The 23847-nt window shown below is 43.6% G+C and overlaps 1 protein-coding gene across 1 annotated transcript in view; it reads right to left on the minus strand.

Moving 5' to 3' along the window:
- Positions 1–23847, minus strand: part of CTNND2 (catenin delta 2) — a 554610-nt gene that overhangs the window by 276977 nt on the left and 253786 nt on the right. Inside the window, exon 8 of the mRNA XM_025215651.1 lies at positions 22564–22696. Coding sequence (XP_025071436.1) covers positions 22564–22696 — 133 coding nt within the window. The remainder of the gene's footprint in view (positions 1–22563; positions 22697–23847) is intronic.

Below are 23847 nucleotides of genomic sequence, written 5' to 3' on the forward strand. Positions count from 1 at the left end.
GCCCTATCGGTGATTGAGGAGCCCCAGCTGCTGGTTACCCGGGCAACCAGAGTGAGCTAGTGGCCCACACCTGCCAGCGGTCACCTGAGCAGAAGGGGCAGGGCCTGGCTCATATATAAACTCCAGGGCTGAAGCCAGGATGGCAGTTCCCTGCCAGCAGCCAAGGGGGAAGGAGCTCTCCTGGAGAAAGCAGAATGGAGAGGCCTGACTGCAGGTACAGTCCTGAGACTGGTGAAGGACAGAGCACCCCTGGTGTGGCTTGAATAATGTTATAGCCGGGTGGCTAGAATTTATGTTATAGCCCAGGGGCTTGTGTTTTGTTTGCTGTTAAGACTGGTGGCTTGGGTGAGGCTATTAGGGGATGGAGGAGGCCTCACAGGGGACCCACAGCAGTGTGGGGACCCCAGGCACCAGAAAGGGTGCAGCATTGGGGGTGCACTGACCCTAGGTGCCAGAGAGGGCACAGCACTTTGCAGTGCTGTGGAAAGCCCAGGCACCAGAGGGGCGCAGCACTTTGCAGGGCTGCACAGAGCCTGTGTGCCAGTGAAGGCACAGTGCGAGAGACGGATGGGGAGAACTCGAGCACCAGTGAAGGTGCAGTGAGAGACAGGGCTGCAGAGAGCCCAGGAAGGAGCAGGGGACAATGTTATAACAAGGCCCAGACAGAACAACATCTGTTCCATCTACAAGGCTTGGGGCATGGTAAAGGAGTGGTTGGAGCTATGCGTAGCCCATAAGGCTAGGGTGCCCCAAAACACCCATTGCAGAATGGGACCCACAAAGGGTCCAGGAGTCCACGGAGTCAGATATTACAGCAAACCGTGTCCAAGAGGATGTAAAGGCAGTCTCCCATATATATATATAATTTCTCAAAGATGTGGTGGGCGAGAATCAAGGATGTCCATTGGGCCAATTTGGCACGGTAAGGGGGCCTTGGGGAGATCACAGCCATCCTGCAGGACCCCATGCCGTGACACACCCATAGAGACCCCATCCCAAAACCAGCACACCCTACTGGAAGTGTATCATATACATCAACAGCTTTGAAATGTAACGAGGGCACTCAAAACATTTTGAGTTTCAAAGCTGGACTTACTTGGCGTCAGCACTGGTTCCAGGCAGCAGTGGCAGCCTCCTCTCATCCAGAGCATAGGTCTGGGGGCTCGCACCCTTGGGAGGGCTGCTGGGCTGTGCCGGACTCCTCCCAGAGGTACGAGCCCCTGGATCTCTGTGCTGGATGAAAGGAGGCTGCTGCTGCTGCGTAGGCACATCCCGTGCCCAGCGCTGGTCCCAGGTGGCAGAGACGGCCTCCTTTCATCTGGGGTGCAGATCTGGGGGCTCGCACCATCGGGAAGGCTGCCAGGCTGTGCTGGACTCCTCCCAGGGGTACAAGCCCCTGGATCTGCAGACTGGATGAGAGGAGGTTGCTGCTGCTGCCTGGGACTGGTGCTGAAGCCAAGTAAGCCCAGCTTCTCCGGTGCTGGGTGTAGGGTGTACCCAGCGCTGGTCCCAGGCAGCAGCGGCAGTGTTCTCTCATCTGGCGCAAAGATCCAGGGGCGCACACCCCTGGGAGGAGTCCAACACGGCCCTCCTGGGTGTGCAGGTCCCCAGATCTGCGTGCCGAATGAGAGGAGGCTGCTGCTGCCAGCAAGTGTTGGGAGTTGTATTTTGAATGGTTTGAGGTGCAGTTTCCCAGAAACCTCTCTACCTATCTCCTTGAAACTTGGCAGGCTTCATGCCCTCATAAGTGGCTACCATCCAGACAATTTTTAGCCAAATTGGGCAAGAAGTGACAAGGTTTTAGGCATTTTCATGATTCCCCATTAGAACATATGGGTGAAACATTGAAATGTGTCAAAACAGCAAAAGAGTTTTCAGGAAATGAAATGTGACAGTGCTTCAAAATGAAATGATGAAACAAAACACTTCCTTCAAAATGGAAAAATGGACGTTGAAACAAAACAATAGTGTTTCGCACAGTATTCATTAGCAATATTGCTTTTCTATTCAATTAAGGTGTGGCACTGAGGCACCACCACAGGCTCTTGAAGGAGAGAGAGTGAACCCTGCAGGCCACATACCCCGAGAACTGGCCCCCAGCAGAGCTAACTTTCCTCCCGCAGGACAGCCAAAGCAGGAGCCGCGCCTGCAGCCGCAGCCACATTAACCGACATTATGCCGGCTGTTTAATCGGCTGTTTCCAGCACGGGGAACAGCTGAGCCAATCCCAGCGGCCATACCGGCCATTGCGGGAAAGTTTAAAAGCCCCGCTGGATCTGGGGTGGGGAGAGAGCCGGAGAGAGAGAGAGCGGGCCAGCAGCTCATTAGGCGGGCTCCAGCACGGGGAGGAAGCAACCCAACCTGTGTGGCTCTTGCAGGCAGCACCAGGGAAAGCTTTAAGCCTCCTGTGGGAGGCAAAGCAGGGGCACCCCCACAGCTCCCAGAAGAAGCTGAGACGGAGGAGGCAGGGGAGCTCTGTGCTTACAGTAGGAGGGAAGAGGCATCTGAGATCCCTAGAGGGGGCTGGGATAAGGGAGGCAGCCCTGCAGCCCTCTCCTACTCGGAAGAATATTTTCTTTGAAGTAAAATGACCCCTGAGAGGGGAGAAAGGCCCTTGGCCACCCTACAGGGCCAGAGATCATCATCAACACATCACCAACCGGTTGGCAAGTGGACAGGATGTAGGGGAGGCAGAGCCCCGTAGAACATCGCGTCCAATTATCGTAAGTACCATCGTCCATCAGGAGCGCCCACCCGGGAAAGATCTCCACTGAAGACCCCTCTTACAGTAAATTTAACATCAAAGTCATGGCAGACGAGTTGAGGGGAGGGGCCACACCCCGACAGGCCGGGCGGCCAGAAGGGCACAAGGCGTCACATAAGGGTCACATAATTCTACCTCTAGCAATCACTTTTGTATTGTCCTCTTCTATCTCTGTTCTCTGGAGCCCCCCTCCTGGAATTTTTATCCTAGTCTGAATCCACTGTGTCTCTGTTCCCCAGGTGTGATACGCCATTGCCCTCTTCCACTTTTGCCACCCACTTTCAAATGCTTGTCTCCACTTGCACCTCTCTTCTTTCCCAGTCTTCCCTGTTTGCACCCACATGTGGTAATGAGCTTTTCTGTCACTCTGCTCATGGACCACCCCTATGGAACAGAACTGAACTGAAAAGAAAAACTCCAGAAACAGGTATGCCTCAACAATGATATCCCAATAAATAGGCCTAGGTGTTGGCTTGTGCTACCAATATTCCTTATTTCAGTAGAAGTAAATGAGTTTTAAATCTTCCAAGTTAATCACATCTATTTTTTCCTTTTTCTTCTCTCCCCCCCAATCCTTTTTTTTCTTACCTGTAGTCCAGGTAACTTGGGTATATACTCCCCTTCTCCAATTGAAGAGGATTGTTAGCTGGCAGGTGTGCTGTGGGGTGGAAACTGCAGACTACTCAGTTTCCCTCTATCCCTATAGAACCAGACCAGGACAGTCAGGGGACTTAACTATATACAAATTTATTTACATTAACTTATCCCAAGGGAAAGGAACATGGATATAAACATATGACAGTGTGTATGTATATATGTGTATATGCGTGTATATAAAGATATCTGAACCAGTAACATAAAGAATACCCTCTGGGTAAATGACATAAAACCTTATGCCAGTGTTCCAGATACAGGTAAGTGTCTGATCTGAAACAGATAAATCCCAAAGATAAACTCAATCCCAAGGGGAAAGCTCAATGCCCTTGGACTTTTCCCAAAGCCCTACAAGGAAGCTGGTAACTTTAGAGGGCCCTCTCAGTGGGACCTCCCCTTTCAGGAGGACTTAACTAACTAGGGGGGGGGAGTCCCCTCCCATGTGGAAATCCTCTTTTCCCTGCATCTCATGGCTCCCAGGCTGGGAGGGTGGTCCTCGTCCTCTGTGCCAGGCTGCTCTCTCACCTGCAGTGGGTTTTGGTGGGGGAGTCACTGTCCCCTGGAACAGAGCTCCACTATGCAGGGCTTCTGGGGCCTCTAGCTTGGCCCTGTCTGCTGGCTCAGTAGCTCGATCACCATCTGGCTCTCTGGACTCAACCTTCTGCTATGGGTCAGAGACCTGAGCTGTCTCGTGCAGCACCAGGCTCGGTCTAATCCCAGACCCTCCGTGCAGCGCCTCCTGCACCAAACTCCCAGTCTCGTTCTGGGGGCTGAGGATCTGAGCTGCTTAAGCACTCCAAAGGTCCTACTCCATACACCATCCTGTGCATCGTGTCTCTGGCCGCATGCCAGAGGTTGCAGACCTGAGCTGCCTCACACAGCTCCCAAGGTCTGGATGCCATGTGCCATGCTGCACACCGAGAGCCTAGCTGCTGGAGCTGTCTGCCATTCCCCACTGATGGAAGTCTTCAGGGGCACTTCTGGGCTACTGCTTCACCCTGCTGATCAGCTCTTCTAAGCCCTGCTCTTCTCTCTTCTCCGTCCCGGATGTGTTCCCTCATACTGGGCACGCAGCTCTTTTTATACTCTCCAGGGCTCTGCCCCTGAAGTCTTCTGGACCTGAGTGTTGCAGTCTGCAATCAAATCGGGTGGGGGGAACTCCTCTTCCCCTCCCCTCAGAAAAGGGGACTGAACTCCTCTTGCTGCCTCCTGACTGCGGGATGAGCACCAATCAAAACAGCAAGATTTCCAGCCTGGGACTCAACCCAAGCTCCAAAAGGCAAGCCTGCTACATAAGCAAAAATAAAATGTCTTTCAATTTTTGGACTGCATGAGTATGAACACTGCTCATTTGGAGCCGCCTTCTTCTGCCCCTGTATTGTGCATTTTAAGTTATGTACTTTTGTGTGGTGTGTTTTTTGTTTTTTTCCATAAAGGTTTCATAGTAGCTAGGGTGAGGAGGGATCTGAACAGATCATCTAGCCTGACCCCCTGCCATAGGCAGGAATGAATGCTGGGTTCACAAGACCCCAGACGGGTGATCATCCAACCTCCTCTTGAATTTGCTGAAGGTAGGGGCAAGGACAGCCACCAGGTCCACCCCCCCCATCAGCCTCCTCTTGCTGAAGCCTCACCAAGCGGGTGGCCCTCCTGAACCCTCTCCAGGCTGGCCACATCCCTTTCGAAGTGCAGCACCCAGTGCTGGATGCAGTACTCCAACTCTGGTCTCCAACTTTTTGTTTGGATGTTCTCTGAGAAAATAACGCATGTAGAATTTGGAAGCTAATTAAGGGACAGAATAATTAACAACAATAAATGAAATGGCTTGGAGCTAAATTCAGTTCCTGTTCCTTCAGAATTGGGATCCCTTAATCCCTGAGTTGAAACATTTGAGCTCATCATTTATTTCAGATGGGATATTAATTTAGACAACATATATTACACATTGCAGGTTTTTAAGTCAATAAGCAGAAAAGAAAAACTTTAATCTTTATTTTTAACAAAAAGCATGTTGGTTTGAACAAGTGAAAGTCTGATTCAAATAATAAAAAAAAAATGACCTGTACACTATGTTCTTGCTTTGTCAAAGGATATTTTTTTTCATCATTTGGCAATTATGAAGGTGTTTTTAATCAATAAACATTAGTGTCAGTAGGAGGAAATTAGAAATTAAAATATCACCAGCTGCTCTTCTTTAAGCAAATTGCCTGTGTAGATCAAGACTAATGGGAAATTCCCAATACAACAGACATCAGAACTGTCTAGAAAAGCAATGCTGGGTGGGTCCACAGAAATACCCCTCCATTACACTGAACATCACAAAAGATGCTGACAAAGGCATCAGGATCTTCAAAATGCTCTTCCTCTAATTCCTGGGAAAGCTCAAAAGAGAGACAGAAATGCCAGGATTTACAGATACAGGATAGTATCTGTAGTTATATGTTAAGTATTTTTGCGTTTTACCCTCAATTATTACTCCTGCAAAATTTGCAGGTGGGAGATTGACAAGCATACCTCCCATCCTCTGAAAAATTTAAATGCACAGGGCTGAGAAGTACTATTTAAATATGGATTAAAGAAGTGCCCACCCAAAACAAAGATCTGAGATGACAAATCAAGGGATGAATGCCTCTGAAATGCTTTAGATCTTGTCGAGTAAGTTATCAAGCACTTAGGAAGTGACAGCAAGTATATATGTTTACATGTTCATCATTTACCTAACTTTGGCTTAGGTGTTGGATTTAACATTTTGCTTCTTAAAAATGAAACAAAATGAGTAACAGCATGTGGGGATTCAGAGGGCTCTGACAACAAACACTGTCTTGCCAAAGTATTGCAATGTGAAAGGGCTGATAAGTCACTAGAACAACTTATTATTAGTAAGATAGTGGCTTCTAAAAAGTGTTTTTCCCTTTGTCCTTACAGTTTAGGATGGTTTCCTGGTGACCTATTACTCCAGAAACAGAAGGAGAGAGGGGGGGGGAAAAAAAAGAAATTTCACCAATTGCAGCATAACAAGTGTTTTAAGTCCCGTCATGATTGCAGGAGAAGAAAGTTTCTTTTTCTCAACTGTAGCATCCACAAAGAACCAGCCACTGGAACAATTGTGGGAAGTCAACAATCTGATGAATCCAAGCTGTGTGTCCAGCGACAGTCTGGTATTTCTAGCTTGGAAGAATTCTGCTCATACTCTGCTAATAGCATTGCTCGGAGATGGAGTGAGTTTACTCAGCCTGTCAGGGTGGAATTATTCTTTCATGCTATGGATACAGAGCCTGTTAGGGTCCAGGTGGGCTTGGGCAATGGATTAGTTAGAACTGTGAGCTAGATGCATGTCCTTCATTTGACGAAATCTGGTTTAGAGTTGTTGAGGCCACTGCTGTTGATGCCATACTATGGGAGAGCAAAACTCCCTGCCTGGCTGGAGAAATACTTGTTATACCACTTGTCAGAAATCCAATCCCTGAATTAAAGGTCATTATACCAATTCACACCAGCTGGGAATCTGGCCCAGAAAAATCTCATAGACTGACGACTTGTTTCAAATTTCCTATTTTTTTTTTCTTTTTTTTTTTCTTTTTGGGGGGAGTGTGGGAGGGAGGGCCATTTATAAACAATATTGTGAAGGTTGTAGCAAAACCATTCCAGCAGTACCTAGAGTCTTCAGGTTTCTCTGACTCCAGCAAGTTGGACAAATTGCAGCATTTAGACTTGGTATAGAAGCTTCCTTGGTCTTATTGGTTGTGGATGTTCTCCTAGTAATGGAGGGACCCAAACCAGTGCTGACGGATCTATTCAGCGCTCTTCTTGCCACTGACCATGTGGCACTGTTAACATACTGCCAACTCTCTGGACATTGCTATTATGAACATTTAAGTGATTTAATTTCTCCCTTTTATGTGGGCCCAGAAGATAGTATAGACTGTTGTTCTCCTTTTCCAAGGACTCTAATAGAAAGTGCTTCATGTAAAGCATGAGGCGGTTTTAGAGTGCTGATGAAATATAACTTAATATTTTTCTCTCTTTCGACCGAACTGGTTTGGTGGAACAATTTAACAACATAAAGTGGAAGCAAAAACATCAGTGAAGTTTACTATGTGGCCTTCAAAGCACAGAAGATTGAGGAAATATATATAATAAGTGGAACAGCTAAAACAAATGGCAAAATGTATAACAGCATCCCAAATGGATGAGGTTTGCCTATAGTTCATTTTTTAAAGTGCGAGTCGTTGGATTCTCAGATGCTTCTGGGAAGCTATGTAGTGCAGTAGCAGTTTTAAAAGACCCTTTTTACCACTTGTGTGTGGCAAAATGGTTGTATCTTTATCTTTCAGACCATGCTTTGCTGAATCATGTATCTAAAATATGCCTCATGAGGTTACACATTTAAAACAGTGGCTTGAAACAAATACATTGTCAGAATTGACCCAATGATATGTACATGATTCTCAATATCATTCTTATTCCATACCTACACCCCTGTCCAGCAACCTGGTTGAGTGAGATATCTCTGACCTTAAATGTCACCAGTTTTTCAGACAATGCAGGTTTTGGGGGTTTTTTTCCCCCCTGGTTCATAACTTAATGAAATGAATACATTCCAGACTTCAGACAAAGTTGGTTCTTTCTGTCTTCCTTTTTTCATATTTCCCCTTTTATTCCCTACATTTTATTGATGACAGTTTTCTCTCAGTTGGACAGGTGTAAAGCCTAAGGTAGCTGTTGATTTTAATGGTGTTACTATGGGTTTACAGTAGTTTAACAGTTTACTATCTAAGCATGAGTTTCTGTGAGCAATATTAATGCTACTGAAGGGATTTTCATTCTAAACTTTTGTATTCAATAGTTTATTAATCTCCAAGAAAAGAAATGAGTATGCCTTTGGTCCAATCACTGTAGCAATCTAATAAAGTAGCAGTTGTTTCTTTATATTTTCATATGGTGAAAGCCATTAAATATATTTTGGTGTCCATCTGATATCCATTTCAGATACATTCTGCTGCTTTAGTGATCTCTTTGTGTGTATATCTTTTGTCAGTACTGTGTTTATGCTGTCTCTCATTTAAATCATTTTGCCACCAAGCTTTTTGCTATTGATGTCTTGAAAAAGCATCAAATTACAGATATTGATCTGTTTTATTTCTATAGGCAATATTAAAAAAATGCCCTTTGCTTGCTTAAAGATTAGAATATTAATGAAAGAAAATCTGCTTTAAAATAGGAAAATAATCCTTGGCACCCAGGCATCAGTCTATAAATCACAGACAAGCAGCTAACAGAAGAATTCTGAATAAGGAAAAAAACCCCCCATGAAATGACAACATATAGTATATAACACTACTCTGGTTCAAAAATTTGAAATCCTCTGCAAATATGAGGATCATATTACTGATACCAAAATGATACTGCATTACCCACTGCGCATTCTTTTTTTCTTTCACATTAGCAACAAGGTATAGCAATGACATAAAAATGGAAGAATAATTTAAGACTGAGAAGCAAACTAAAAACTCCATTGCCCCAGATCAAGGGAGAGATTTTCATTAAGTTGCATGGTGTCCTAGATGCATGTGATGCATATTATAGGAAAAAGCACAGCGACGTTCATCTTGTGTATACAATCTTGATTAGTTCTCTGCCTCTAATAGTGACAAAAGGGTTATTACCAGATGTTCATGTTTGAATTTGCTGGCTTACTGAATCTATCACCAAAAGTCCTTTTAATACATGGCTACACATTCAGGGACAAAGTAGACTGCTGCATCCCTGCTGTACTTTGGGAAGGGAGAAATGAGAATTTTATTCTGCTAACTCAGTGCTTCTGTGAAAGGCAGAAAGCTGTAAGCTAGTAGTCCCATTGGGACTGGAGCTGACAGTGAAACTGCTGTAGATCTTGGAAGGGATATGGACTAGACGGGTTTTAGCTGTGCTCAATACCTCCTCCCTCTATACATGAAAAAGTTGGTGCTAGAAAGCTGGAGGGCTGCCAATACCACTAGGACCATTAGAAGTATCGTTTTGTCTTCTTCTATGCAGACAAACTATCTTCCCAGCTATGTGTGTTTGCACACTGCACTGCCTCCTTCTAATATGGCTCTGGCTCTCAACATCTTGACTGAGCCTGAAAGGATAGGGGCAGGGTATTAACTTTCCGAGCCACTGCAAGATGTGTTTCTAATGTCAGTCAAAGAGAACTTCTGGGTAAAGATCATTATCAGGTCTGATCTGGAAAGAAGATATGATGATACTTTGCTGATTAGCACCCAAGAGTGCTGGTCTCTAGAGAAAGGCACAGTTAAAACTGTGGTAAGATCTTGTAGACATAGTGCTATGAGGGGCACAAACAGTTATGTAGGATGGAAAAGGGGAACAGCAATAAGAGTATGGGGTTGCCCCATTTTCACATTTGCACATCTTGATGTGTTAGATGTCAAATTAGGTTTTTTATTTTAAATCACAATTATTAGTGGTTCCTCACAAGCACCAAGGAAGAAACAAGCCACAAAGAAGGACTCAAAAGAAAATTGGGAAGTGGCTTGTTGGACCAGGCCAGGCAGTATGAAAGGAGAGGAAAAAAAAAAAGGCTTGGAGATAGTTGTGGGAGAAACAGATGCGTATATGTACACATAGTCGGTCAGTGCTAAGTAAAGACAGCCAAAAAGTCTGAGGTAGAATCTATCTATCTAATCCACGCAGGTTGTTCTAAGCTGTGCAAATTGGACCATAAATGAATAGAACTCATGTTCACTCTTTGGCTGCAGAAGGCAGGCAGAGACCTTCACTTGCTGAGGCCAAAAGGCAGGGGGTGCCCTTGCACACCTCCCAGTGGGACGGACATTACCGAGGGCACCTGAGCACAGCCAAGCAGCTGCCCCATCACTCATTGGCTGTCAGGCACGTCTTCCCTGACTGCCCTGTCATTTTTCAAGCAGCTGTCAGCTACCTGTACACAATGGAGGGAGGTGTGCTTGTCCCTGCTTGGCAGCATGGGGGTCTGTGGGCTTTGTCCAGGTTGGGGCATGGGGCTCACGCCCCAGCAGGACAGAGGTGGGGGGGGAGCGGGGCTCATGAGCTGCTGGGAGGAGGCATTCTCGCAGGAGCACCCTGACTTCCCTGCCCTGTCCTGAGTGTCCCTTCCCTAGGGCTACTGCAATGCAGGGTCTCAGAGCTCAGAACAGGGCAGGGACATTGTGCCCCCCCAACTCAGCCAGGAATGAAGGGTGTGCCACTGGCACCACCTCCCCACAGTGGCTCACGAGCCCCACTCTCCCCACCTCTGTCCTATTTAGCTGATAGGTAGAGAGCTGGCCAGGTACTGGGCTAGAGCAGCCAAGTCACAACTCCCTGCAATGGGGGGCTTGCGAGGACTGTACAGACTATCGGGCTACTGGCAGATCACGACCTACCTTGATTTGCAAACAGACCTGGCACTGATGTTCAATGCACCGGTTCAACCCAGCTTGAGTAAGTCTGATACTACATGGATCCAGGTCTATCTTAGACCAGGATCTACCATTTTGAAACTGGTCTGTTTGCCCCAAACTTCTGTTTGGTTATGGAGATAAACCAGTTTCCAACCACCTGAACTAGAAAAAGTGCACTGTCTATAGCTAGCTTTAGAGGGTACCTATACACAAGCATGGAGGCTGGTCCAACATGCCGGAATTCCAGCACATCGGCGTAGACTTGATTTATCGAGTCTCCTGGAGCATGGCAATTGCCATGCTCCAGCAGCCTCCTGCATCTCATGCATTAGTTCATTGAATGAGCTTTAGTTCAAGTGTCACTGTCACCATTTTCAGGGGGTGCTGATATAAGAGGTGCAGTGGCATTTTACTTGGAGCAGCTCTCGGAGCTGCTCTAATTTTAAGTGCTGCCCCCACCCCACTCCTGGAGCATGTGTAAAAGTGCCCCAAGAGAGGAAGTTCTATCTCAGGGACAGAGCAGGGCCTGTCTTTCCAGCCCTGCCACATATTTGGCCAACTATCACCTTAACAAAATTCCTTACCTATTGTGCTGGGGTGTTTTTAGGTTTCCTTAGCTAACAACCACAGTATATTTTGATATTCCTGTGCCAAAGGAGCTACCCAGAGTATGTGATTTTTATAAGTCAGCTGCATTACTGTTGGGGACCTGAGGACAGAATTACAATAGTGATCATGAAGGTGGGGCTGAGAGGAAAGCACCCTTCCTCCTGCGATGTAAAAGCATAGCCTGGGGACACAATACAGTGCACTTGATGACATTTATTAATACTCCGCGTTCATAAAAGTAAAGGTCGCATATGAAACAAAGAAATGTGCTTTGTTCTCCTCAAAAGAAACAAATGTCATGTAATTATACTGCATGAACTAATTTGCCAAGCTGAACAGAGAATAATATTTCATCAGTTCAGAAATATCTCTGAATGGCATGCTTCAAAATGTTCCATTTCAGAACTAATTTTCTGAGGGTTTTTTGTTTGTTTTTCAGAAAAGCACAAATGAGTAAAGTTAACATCTTCTAGTTAATCGTGTTCCTGGAAATGATTAGCAAAGATCTCAAACTGATGTATTTCAATAGACATTAATAAATAGCTCAGGTCAACTGAGTGTATCCTTTGGATGTGCAGTGGGGATCAATATACCATGTTAGGATCACTGAGCAAAAAGACCTTTAGAAATGCATGAAACATTACCAATATTAAGTCAAAGCTCAAGAACTCCATCATTTTCTCACCTGTTTATTTAAATTATAAACAACAATGGAAAAACTCTTCAGGAGCATAGAGAGATATTTCAGGATCTGTCTTCCAAGGTGGATGTGTATTTGCACTACACTTATACTGTTTACAATTAAAGAGGAATAATATAATATGGCTGGAAGGACCTCAAGGGTGACCCAGTCCAAACCATGAGCAGATCCACGAGTTGTATGGTAAAGTTAACAGAGTATGAAAGCATGTGCAGAGTAGACAAATTAAACATCTCAAATTAATGTTTATCAGGGGTGACCACCAGTATCTGGGGGAACGTTTGTTCACCAGAGCGCCCCAAGGGATGACGACTAGGTCGAATGGTCATAACCTACTACAAGACCGTTTCAGGCTGGACATAAGGAAGAATGTCTTTATTGTCCGAGCCCCCAAGGTCTGGAACAGCCTGCCACCGGAGGTGGTTCAAGCGCCTACATTGAACACCTTCAAGAGCAAACTGGATGCTCATCTTGCTGGGATCCTATGAACCCAGCTGACTTCCTGCCCTTTGGGCAGGGGGCTGGACTCGATGATCTTCCGAGGTCCCTTCCAGCCCTAATGTCTATGAAATCTATGAAATATGAAATCTATGAAATGTTGTAGATACTACAGGGCTGTGAAATTTACCCTCTCATACATCTACAGACAGAGTAGGACTTGGAAGTGCAGAGGAGGTTGGTGGTTGACTTTGAGAAAACAGATCATTTGTAATCCACTTTCCTATGCTTAGAAATAAAACTTGAGTCCTTGATTGCCAGGGTAAATAAAGTGGAAGGGTGCAGAGAAAGAAAATAAGAGTTCTATAGACATGATAAAATGTAGGCAAGTAAATAAAAAGTAATAACCAGAAGCAGCAAAGGGAGGAGATTGCTTTTAACAAAATCTATTGCTACTCAGAGAAGGAAAGATGATGGAGAATCAAGAGCACAGTTTGACTATCACAAGGGGTGAGGGGAGGTGATCACAGGAGAAAGGACTTTTGTGTTCTAAACTAAATGAACATTTTAGGGCTTGCTCCTCTGCTGTACTGAGCTTATGCTTCACTCAGCCAAAGAGAAAGTGGGGAAAGGTGACTTTAAGAAACCTTTCTGGTCTGCCAATCTTGTTTTAAATTATGCTGACTTTTCCCATACCACAGTGCCAACAAAGAAGTCAGACAAAGCAGTGAGTGATCCTTCTCAGTCCTACCTGCCCCCTTTGTTTTCCTCCCCCTGCTGGCAGAAGAAGAGGAAGAAAGGGTGGTTTAGGGTTGCTTACAAAAGCTCCTTATCACCCAAGGTTTCAGTGGAAGGTGCGATATTTGTTGTACCTCCAACCATATTCCCAGTGGCCTGAGAAGCACTGGCTGTAACCTATCACGAGGAAACCACAGTCTGTCTTTAAAGAAGCTTCCTGACTGAGCAGCAGAAAATAGCTTGATCCAAGGCTGCACTCTGAATCTAAATTCATGAAAGAGTGAAGATCCTATGGAGTACAGGTTACCTATAATAATGGTCATATATGTCTGGCATACAGATCAACAGCTAAACTAAAAGGAACAAGATTTGGCACTGCTATGGCCATGTAAACATTTTGTTGGAGGATGAAAGAAAGCAGGACCAACAATTATGATCCAATTATTTGCAGCAAGCCTGGTATACTATGGAATTATTTATCATTAGCATTGCAATAGTGTTCAGAGCTCAGTCAGGGGATCCAGACACTAGAGTATTAACCTCTGTATTTTGAGATGTTGTGTGTTCTGGACTGTTTGTAGTCTAAGCAGAGGGATGAACAGTATTAATACATCTTATAAATACATAAATACATACACGATGAGTCTGGGAGGTAGGATACTTGCCAGTGGTAATGCCACACAGACTTGAATGATTAAACTCTTTCAGTTGATAGAATTCAGAATTGATTTGGCTGATTTGGCCTGAGACACAATATTTTAAAAAAGTGGTAGCTTCCCATTGGCATCTTGGCCTTTTGACAAAGATCAAGCATTTTTGGCACCAAAGGGAGAGTGTTGGGGCTGGCTCTAGACCTCCCAGTGCCAGCCTGATGTTGTGGTGCCTCCAGGCCACACAAGGGCCACACACACAAAAAAAGGGTTTGTCAGTATTATGTTTGTCCCATATGGGCCATGTGTGTTATAGTCATGTTCAATGTTGGTTGCATTTAATCAACCTCATAGTTGGTTTCCATTACAGAACACATGCTGTTTTGGGAACCGATTTAATGATAGGCAATGTATTTAATGAGGTTTCCTTGTATGCGTATGTAAGATGAGGAGCTTTTTTTTCTCCATGCTGACTGTGGGAAAACAAACTCATCTAGTATTTGAGAAAAAACAGTTAAAAAGAAAAGCTTCACAAGTGGCTTTCCTATGCCTTTCCCAAGACATGGGGAACTGCTGACTTGATCAGGCACATATATATTACATCATGTAGGTGTGTAGCATACTAGCTTCTGTTAGCGTCAAAGATGTATAACTGAATGGAAAAGCTGTCAGCAGTTGCATCTTTGGTTTAGTACTCTGTTTTCAGTAAGAGCTTGGTTAATTTAGTAGAGAAATGCCTAAAAAGTAAAGGACAAAGGAGGAGAAATATTCCAGCCTCCAGAAACTCAATCAACAGTACCAAAATACAAAAATATCAACCTTTTAAGAACTGGGAGGTAAAACTCAAAAAATCTAAATTGAAAAACAAATAATCCTTCAATGAGCAATTCCTTAGAGAATTCATTAAAGAAAAGCAAGAAAAGAAAAGCAAGAGTTGAAAAATATAAGTACAATAAAATGTAAAGATCCAGAAATGAGATTTCTTACCACTATGACTGAAATGCTGCTCTTTACTAAGGGCAGTGTCTGGTGCTCCAGTGCTTTGCATCTTGTATAGTAATTTGTATCAGTAGAAAATGAATGCAGATTAGAAGTAAGCAGCTATCTGGCCAGAAAGGTATTGTTTTACATCCTCTGTATACCAGTGTAAATTACTACACAAAGTGCAGTACAAAGGTGAATCACACCCAGACAGCTGATATCCAGTTTTAGGCAAGCATAATTAGGCATATATTGGGCGCATCTACACGACACACTACTGCACAGTCGTTACTGCTCATTTATTTAGTACTTGTATTAGCAAGTGCTAAATAAATGCACAGTAACCAGAGTTAGCATGCAGCAATACCAGCAAATGCCTTTTAGGTGACACTACTGCACAGTGATCTAATAATACTGCACAGTAGCATATTTGCACTGTCCATGCTGTGACATGATACTGCGCAGTATTTTTTGGCTACTGCGTAGTCAGCGTCTTGTGTAGACACACCCACTGATGCCCATTTTGAATGACAGCTGCATATAAACATGCATGGGTGCAAACAGCCGCTCTGGAAGGGTTCTAGTAAAGATTTCACGTCAAGAGGGATGCAGGGCCCTGATTATAGTTAGGATTTAACATGATAAAAGGTCACGTTGCTTCAAGTTATGTCTATTACAGTGATGCTAACTCAGCCACTCTGCACATGCAGAAAATCTATGTTAGAATATTTGATTTTAATATTTACTGAAAAATGCAAGCACCACAAAGGTTTCTGGTCCCTATGCAACCTATGAAGACAGCACATCTTACCAGAAGAATCATGGGACTCTTCAGCCTGGAAAAGCACAGGCTCAGGGGCAATCTGATGGCCACCTATAAGTTTATAAGGGGTGTTCACCAGGATCTGGGGGAATGTTTGTTCACCAGAGCGCCCCAAAGGGATGACAAGGTCGAATAGTTATAAACTCCTGCAAGACTGTTTCAGGCTGGACATAAGGAAGAACTTCTTTACTGTCTGAGCCCCCAACGTCTGGAATAGCCTGCCATCGGAGGTGGTTCAAGTATCTACTTTGAACGCCTTCAAGAGAAATTTGGATGTTTATCTTGCTAGGATCCTATGACCCCTGCTGACTTCCTGCCCCTGGGGCAGGGGGCTGGACTCAATGATCTTCCAAGGTCCCTTCCAGCCCTAACGTCTATGAAATCTATGAAACCCACAAGATACTTCTTCAAAATAAACTAATGACAAAATCTACACCACAATTCTCCCCAGGCAAAAAAGAAGTGAACATTGTACCTTGGATGACAATGGAACCTATTACAGTCTCCTCAGCAGACAAAACAAATGCCCTATACTGAGAATACTTACTTTAGAAGGGTAAAGGTGGAGGGAGGAAGAGTGTTTCATCCTTTTGTCAAAAAAGACCGTACTCTTTTCTCCAGTGGCCTCACATACTTGTTGAGCAAGAAGGGGAAAAGAGAGGAACCAAACAGAACTGTGCAGAACCAGACTCAGGAGACCTTCCAAGCAGATGAGCACTTGCCCCAAACCACCCTATGGGTCTCTTGCAAAATAAAGAATAGAATTATTCAATCAGTGTTAAGCAAGCAGGTCAACAAACCAGGATGGTTAATGGAATCTAAAAGATTTATAAAGGCATCTATGTGGTACCTTTGTTCATCACACTAGAATAATCTCATGTTTCACTCAGGCCAATATCCTGGGAGAATGAAAGACACATTCTTAGAACCTCAAATGGTCCCAAAGTTGTTGAACCACCATATTTTCATGTTGAACATTCTCCTCCTACTGATGACTGACTGGTCCACTGCCACATGGACTCACACTCCTGTTTCACTCAGCCCTCTTGATACAACCCCATTACAAGGATTTAAACAACAAAAGCAAGCAGGTGACAGAACTAACATGGAGTTGACTTCCAGGGCCCAGCTTGTCCTGCTTATAACATTTCCTACCTTTTGCTTGTGTATTAAAACTAAAAGCTCTTTGGGGCAGAGACTGCTACTTATTCTGTTTGCCCATTAACTGCCACCAGCGTGGACTATTCTCAGTTGGGCCTTAGATACTCCAGTAACATACATGACAAATACTCAATCATGGTTACATGATTTATAATATCAGCAACATCAAGAGATGCTCTTTGAACCCAGAGCCACCAAATGTTGGAAAGAAGCTAGTACTGCAACCTCCTCCATTGTTCACTAGGAGTTTGAAATCAACAACAGTTAGGGCAGACTTGGATTCAGTAATGCCCCACCTGTCTATACTAATTAGGAGTGAAACATTACAGCAGGCTATAGATTAGTGACAGTTGCTGATCACCTCTGAATCAAAATGATTTTGTCTGTATTGTTAACATAAAATTCTGCACAGCAAGAAATACTGCAGGGAGCTCTGCTTCTGAATGGAAGAAGTCTGGGTTTACTGAACTGGTGCCCTTTGCTTTTAAAAAGAGTTACCCACATCCTTAAAAGAAGAACTGCACCCCCAAAAAGGGAGCCATGTGAACTGCAGTAAAAAGGCAACAGGCCTTTGAATGAATGATCTGAAATGAATGATCATGACTAAGATTATGAATAAGACATTCAAACCGTAACAACAAAGATTAACTTCGATGATGAAAGTGGATATGTACCCATTCAGATGCCACAAACATGGGACCCAGTTGTAGAAATAATGAAGTTAAGCACAAGGTTACTGAAACAGTCTGTGCATACTTCCAGAAATACAGAAGAATGTGCAATAAGGTAAAGGGTTTTGCATTTATATTAAAGGATTGATAAAAGAAACTCTAGGAAAAAAAGGCTAAAGATTTAAGTAAAAATAAATGTGAATAATGGTTCTAAGCAGGCAGGGGAAATAAACGTTCACAACTTATACTCACTTTGTATTTAGTGTGGCATCATCATACCGGAAAATCTGGGATCCTTTATTTTTAGGTTAGTGTACATGAAAAGGATATATATATATATACACACACACACACACACACACACACACCCCACAGGTTTAAAAAGCAGGCAGTCAGATCCAGCAGTGTTTACTAAGGAAGCCATGAAATACAATAGGAAGCAGACTTTAATAGTCCCTAACCATTTATTTTCCATTTTTACACAATTCAATGGTGTGGGATCTTCTAGCACTGAGTGCTGTGTCTTTGAGAGCTGAAATTAATTTCCCATCTTAGAGAAAGGAGTCATCAGTGCCAAAACCCTTAGTGACCTGTTATACCTTTCCAGCTGATAGGTAGCCATTGTTATACCTTTCCAGCTGGTAGCCATTTTCCATGAGAGCAAAATGGTGTTGGTGTGTGAAACTGTACAATTCAATCCTTTTATATAGTGACCTCATACAAAGGAGCTAGAAGCCTTTAAAGGAAGAGAAATTGCTTCAGAAGAATGAATCCTGTGTTTAATAGAAAATGCTCCTTAAAAAAAAAAAAGGTTTGCTGACTACTTTAAAATGCTTCTCTTTTTCCACCTCCTCTCCTTTTTCCCTCCGGTTGTCTAGGACCAGCTACTCTCTGTCTCTCTATACAATCGCACCATTGTTGGTGTGAGAGCTTTCTCCTCAGTACCAACTGCCATCTGGAAGAGCCTTCCTGTATCTTTCTGCCTCATCAGCTCTCCATTTGTTTTCAATTCTGAGCTGAAAACATATCTTTCCTCCCTTGCCTTGGAGTTTTAATTGCTCTCTCCACAGTTATAGTTATGCGCTCAATAAATGTATCATTTGGCTCTCTGAAGTGTGCAGGGATACGGACAATGTGAGAGATGGTAAATCGAAAAGTCACACATTGGAGTGTAGTGTTTTATTTTTTTCTGAATGTTCTGCCCTCACTTTTCCAGGTGAGATGTTGCATTAGTAACTGGTTACCACCCACTACAGCAGACAAAAGCCCATCTGTCACTTACTGTTATATAAACTAGGCATCTTCAGCTCCACTTTGATGATTCTAAAATCACCTAAGTAGCAAGCAGGGGAGGGCAGGAACAGAGGACTAACTAGAAGAGTTACTAACCAAAAATGTTTGGTTAGTAACATAGGGCTCATGGCCATTAGATCAGCCATAGCTAAGGAGACAGAAAAGACACACAAATGCAAAGGGGCAAACTGAGGGAAACTTTGAGTAAAAGTTGCACCTGCAGAAATGGAAAGATGAACTTGATCCTAGTTTAAAAAGGCAATAACCCTCAGATGTATTTTTAACTGTTGCCAAGAAGAGAAATGGAAATGACAATAGCAACATTTTCTTTCAAAAATATAAATTCTTTGTTATTTATTCTGCCTCAATATTGATGTACCATTAGGAGAGTTGGAAAGAAAAAATGAAAATCTTCCTATAAAAGTAAGACCCACTGTGCACACAGCAAGTGTTCTGTGAGTGAGTAAATGGCTTTTGACACCTATGCAGCCACCCTGAGGCCTCTTTGTGGGAAACAGTAATCCTCTTTGTTGAATGTCCTTTTAGCTAGCTAGGACAAGGGCATCTGCAAATCTCACTGGAGAAAAGAACAGCTACCAAATTAGAGATTCAGGTAGTCTCAACTTAAGCCTTGTACTTGTTTTTGTGAAAAAAACTGATCAGGGCTTTGAATTTAGGAAACAATGCGGGTTTCTTAAAAAAGACATTAGCAATTTAATAATTAAAATTGGCTCTGAAACTTGTTTTTTCTTAGTAGAGTTACATGGAGAACCTATGATTACTGTAACTGAAAAGGAATAATGAAAAAGTATTGACCTTTTTTCCCTTTCCTTTGTATTTACTATGTACATTTGGCAGCATTATTAGTACATGTTTTCTTTCTTGCTTGTTTGCTTTTTTCCATCTGTGTCCTGGGGGAAAGGGGGAAGGAATGTGTGTGTGTGTGGGAGGGGGGGGGGGCGGGGGGGGGGGGGGGGGCGAGGGAATGGGAAAGAAAAACTTTTGAAAAAAAGGAAATATTCTTGTAAAAGCACTAAAAATTGGCAGGGAGCTTAAAAGCAGATGAAATAATAACTATTTTAACTTTTTTGTTAATTGACTGGAATTTAAGATGACACTCTCCTCCAAATCAAAATATTCTGATCCACAAAGCACCTAGGAAAAGCTTTATGTACATTGTCAGACCCACCGCACTCACACTGGACTAGGGCAAATTTGTAGTCACTTGAGGAACAAACAGACACCATGAAAAGGCTGTCAGCTGAGATGAATCATCATACTGACTATTTTAAAGACAAAATTTGGTATATTTCATAGATTTCATAGACATTAGGGCTGGAAGGGACCTCGGAAAATCATATGTTATACTTAGATCCAGCAGCTGCTCCCAGTGCCAGTTGTATCAGTGTTTGCAAATGCCAGGAGCCAAGGACGCAAGTCCCAGTAGGGGGAGGATGGGCATGTAGGTTTGCTGGGGGAGGGTCAGGGGGATAAAAGTAATCTCTGGTCCTCTCCAACCCCACCTCCCGATCCCCTGCAAGCCCCTCTGATCCCACTAAACCCTCCTGGACCCCAGCAACCCTATCTGCTCCTCCAATCCTCCCACAGATCTCGCCCACAGATCCCGCCCCCCCAATCCCTGTGTGGATGCTGCCTGCACCCCATGCCCCTGCAAACCCCCCCCAATCCTCCCCACAAGACTGCTTGCCCTGCTGATCCCCCCAGTCCTCCTGCTAGCCCCACCCACCTTAGATTGGATGACTATTTTAAGCTTGACGTAACCTCCCCAAAGATCTGTACTTATCCCAAATGTTATTAGTCCCAATTTATCCCAGGGGCTGCTAACACCTTTCTAGTCTCCACAGCAGACCCGGAAGTGAACCGGCAGTGCTTCTGGTCCACTTCTGGGTGTGCTGCTGAGTGCACTGGGGAGCTTCCCGTGCTTCTGTGGGATGCTCCATCTGCCCTAGCATCGCAGCATTCATGAGCCACCTAGTACCTCGAGGTATGTAGAAAAAACATTTAAAGCTGTGTCTATGTCCAAATCTCTGAATCTTTCCGAGTCTCTCTGAATCAATTCAGAGGGTTCCAATTGGATTCAGAGAGATTAAAGGGTCTCCTGAGTCGATTCGGATTTGAAGATTCAGCCACCAAATCCGGCTGAATCTCTGCCGAATCAAATTGGGGACCGAAGCTTTACACAGCCCTAGTGCATGCATACACCCACCCACCCACACATACACTCGCAAAGAACACCAAGCTCATTACTCTGAAGCCTTAAACTGTAGTCAAAGGCTGATGTCCTCATGGGGCAGGTCAGAACTACAACAGCTAGTCTCCTAACGGCTTTCCTCAGATACTCGGCAGTAAAAGAAAAACTTTCTTCCCTTAAGTTGGGCAGCTGTGCAAGGGCTCCTAATCTATGACTAATAAGAGGAAGCAGTGGTTGTACATAAATAAAATGTTGTAATCATTTAACTGTCTTTTTGAGAGATGAATCAATCCTTTTAATGAAAGACTAAGATGCTGAGTTGGGATGAGAAAAGAGAATAAGATGGAAAAAAGGTACATCTAAAGCTTGTAACAACAAAGGCAGTAAAGATCTCCTTTAAGGCATAGAACACTCTTTAATTTTAATCCTCCAACAACTATTTTTTTAATTTATAAAAATGATGGGACAGATCCTTCAACCCCATGCAGTCTTCTTGTGATGCTCAGGCAATGCAAAAAGGCCAAAAGCTTTCCCACCTGGGAACAGCCTCCAGCATGGAGGAATACCAGGGGGAAGTGAAAAGGGCATGAAAAGATGTATAGGGAATGTGGAAGGGGAGAGTGGTGACTGGCGCAATGCTGCACTACCACAACACTGTAGAAACCTATTACCAGCCAGCAGAATTTTAAGAGCAGCCCAAGTGCTGTTTTACCTTGCTCCTCTAGTTGAGCTGGGCTCCCCAAATCAAGAGAGAACTAAGTATAGATCAGCCAAGGCTGGATATCAGGCTTTATATTATCAGGGTATATGTGGATGATGTGTAAGGCAGAACTTATACCAAGCCATCAGTTTTCAGGTTTCACTTGCATTATAATCATCTTCTAAACTTTGGGTGAAACAACAAAGCAACATATTTGGCATATCCCTGTTCAATCTCCTATTGAACTCAATGGAATTACTTATTTAGTGTTCTAGCATAAATAAAGCTGAATTTGAACCAGAACCTTATTTTTTTTTTGCTTGAAGCACATGTTTCAGCCACCCGCATTCTTGATTCTGTTTGGATTGTAGTGTACATTAGTTATTTATTTGATATATTTATTTTATTTAGCCCCAGTCTTGCTTCCATTAAAATCAAAAGCAAACCCCCCATAGATATCAGTGGGAGCAAGTTCATGCCCTTAGTTGCTTATTGGACACCCACTGATGTGGCATTCAGATGTCTCACATGCAATTTAAAATAAACAAATCCAAACAAACGAGTAATCCAAGTGGATGATTAAAAAAAATTATGCTTTGTCTGATGGTAGCAAATGACTTAATTAAAAGCTTGAGTCAACACGTTATATACATATATACATAGTGCTTTTGCAAATAGGTATAATCATCTGTGGTTGTAATCAACTAGACAGTGTCAGTTTAGAACAAATCCCTAAGAGTCTTACCTCTGCTTTTATTTTATTGTCTCCAAAACAGAGATGCTGCAAGTAGGCTGCAGCATTGGACTGTACCGAGGGGAACTGATGCTGTAACATCTGTATAACTTCTGGAAGTTCAGGATCCCTCCATCCAAACTCCCTGTACAAAAAGAAACAAGAACAGGCTTAACAAAGATTCTGGTACCACAGAATTAATGGATCAAATGCATTCATCCACCATTGAAATATATAGCTAAATCCTAGAGAGTTCTTGTTATTTTCAGTGCCAACATGAACATAAACATAAAACTTATCTTCCCTTTTAAACTCTAGCAGTTTGGCAAAATGTTATGCAGGCTTAATCTGAATGATTTATTCTTTCATCAGTGTCTCTTTTAAGATTTAAAATAATCTAATCCAGTGCACTACAAGAAGCCCTGATAAAAAGAAATGAAAATAATCGTTTACATACACACATCCCGAGTTAAAATTTAACATGTTAGGGGCAAAACCCCAAATAGCTTGCTTTCAAATATCATGGACAGTAGAAAAGGCATTTTTGATTCTGAGATTTTTTTTTTTTGTTACAGAACACTGTTACATACTTTTGCATTGTCTTTTATTCATGCTGTTGAGGAACAAACTGAAAGGGATTAAATGCACCAATTTCACATAGCTGGTATCTTTTGAATCTCAACAAATGTTGTTTCTAACTCAAATAAATTAAAAATATATACGGACTTGGTTCTGTAATATTCTGACTGCTCTAAGCAGCAAATAAGACCAAGGGAATTGAAGGTCATTGAGCAAATCTCAACAAGTGTTTACCACCTTCGAGGATTGGCTCTAAGGCTAGGGACAGAAATTACACATAAACCAGTTAAAGTGATTGGAAACCAGTATAAAGCTGTAAGAGAACAGAAGTTTAGTTTCAATATGGCCAAAACTGGTTTAAGATAAATCTGGGTGGATACAGTGTAAGACTTAACTGATTTAGCTTAAACTGGTCTATCACAGTTCTGTCCCACATCCCCTCCTGCCTCAAGTTACCTCCCAGTCCCCCAACTTCCCAGGGTGCTTTGCACCTCCCTCACAACCCCTCCTCCCGCAGGGCAGCCCACTGGAACATGGCTAACTCTTGCTGCTCCAGCCCAGCACCTCACTAGCCCTGCCCCTGGGCTATCACAGAGCTGCTGCAGGTGGGAGAGAGAAGGAATCTCCTGAGCCTGGTGCCCACCTGTGCAGCTGGGCATGGGGTCATGGGGGTGGGGGTGGGCACTGCCTTGGGGAGCATCCCCCAGCCTGGGGAAA

This window comes from Alligator sinensis, unplaced genomic scaffold (genome assembly GCF_000455745.1).
Source record: "Alligator sinensis unplaced genomic scaffold, ASM45574v1 scaffold82_1, whole genome shotgun sequence".
Lineage (NCBI taxonomy): Eukaryota > Metazoa > Chordata > Crocodylia > Alligatoridae > Alligator > Alligator sinensis.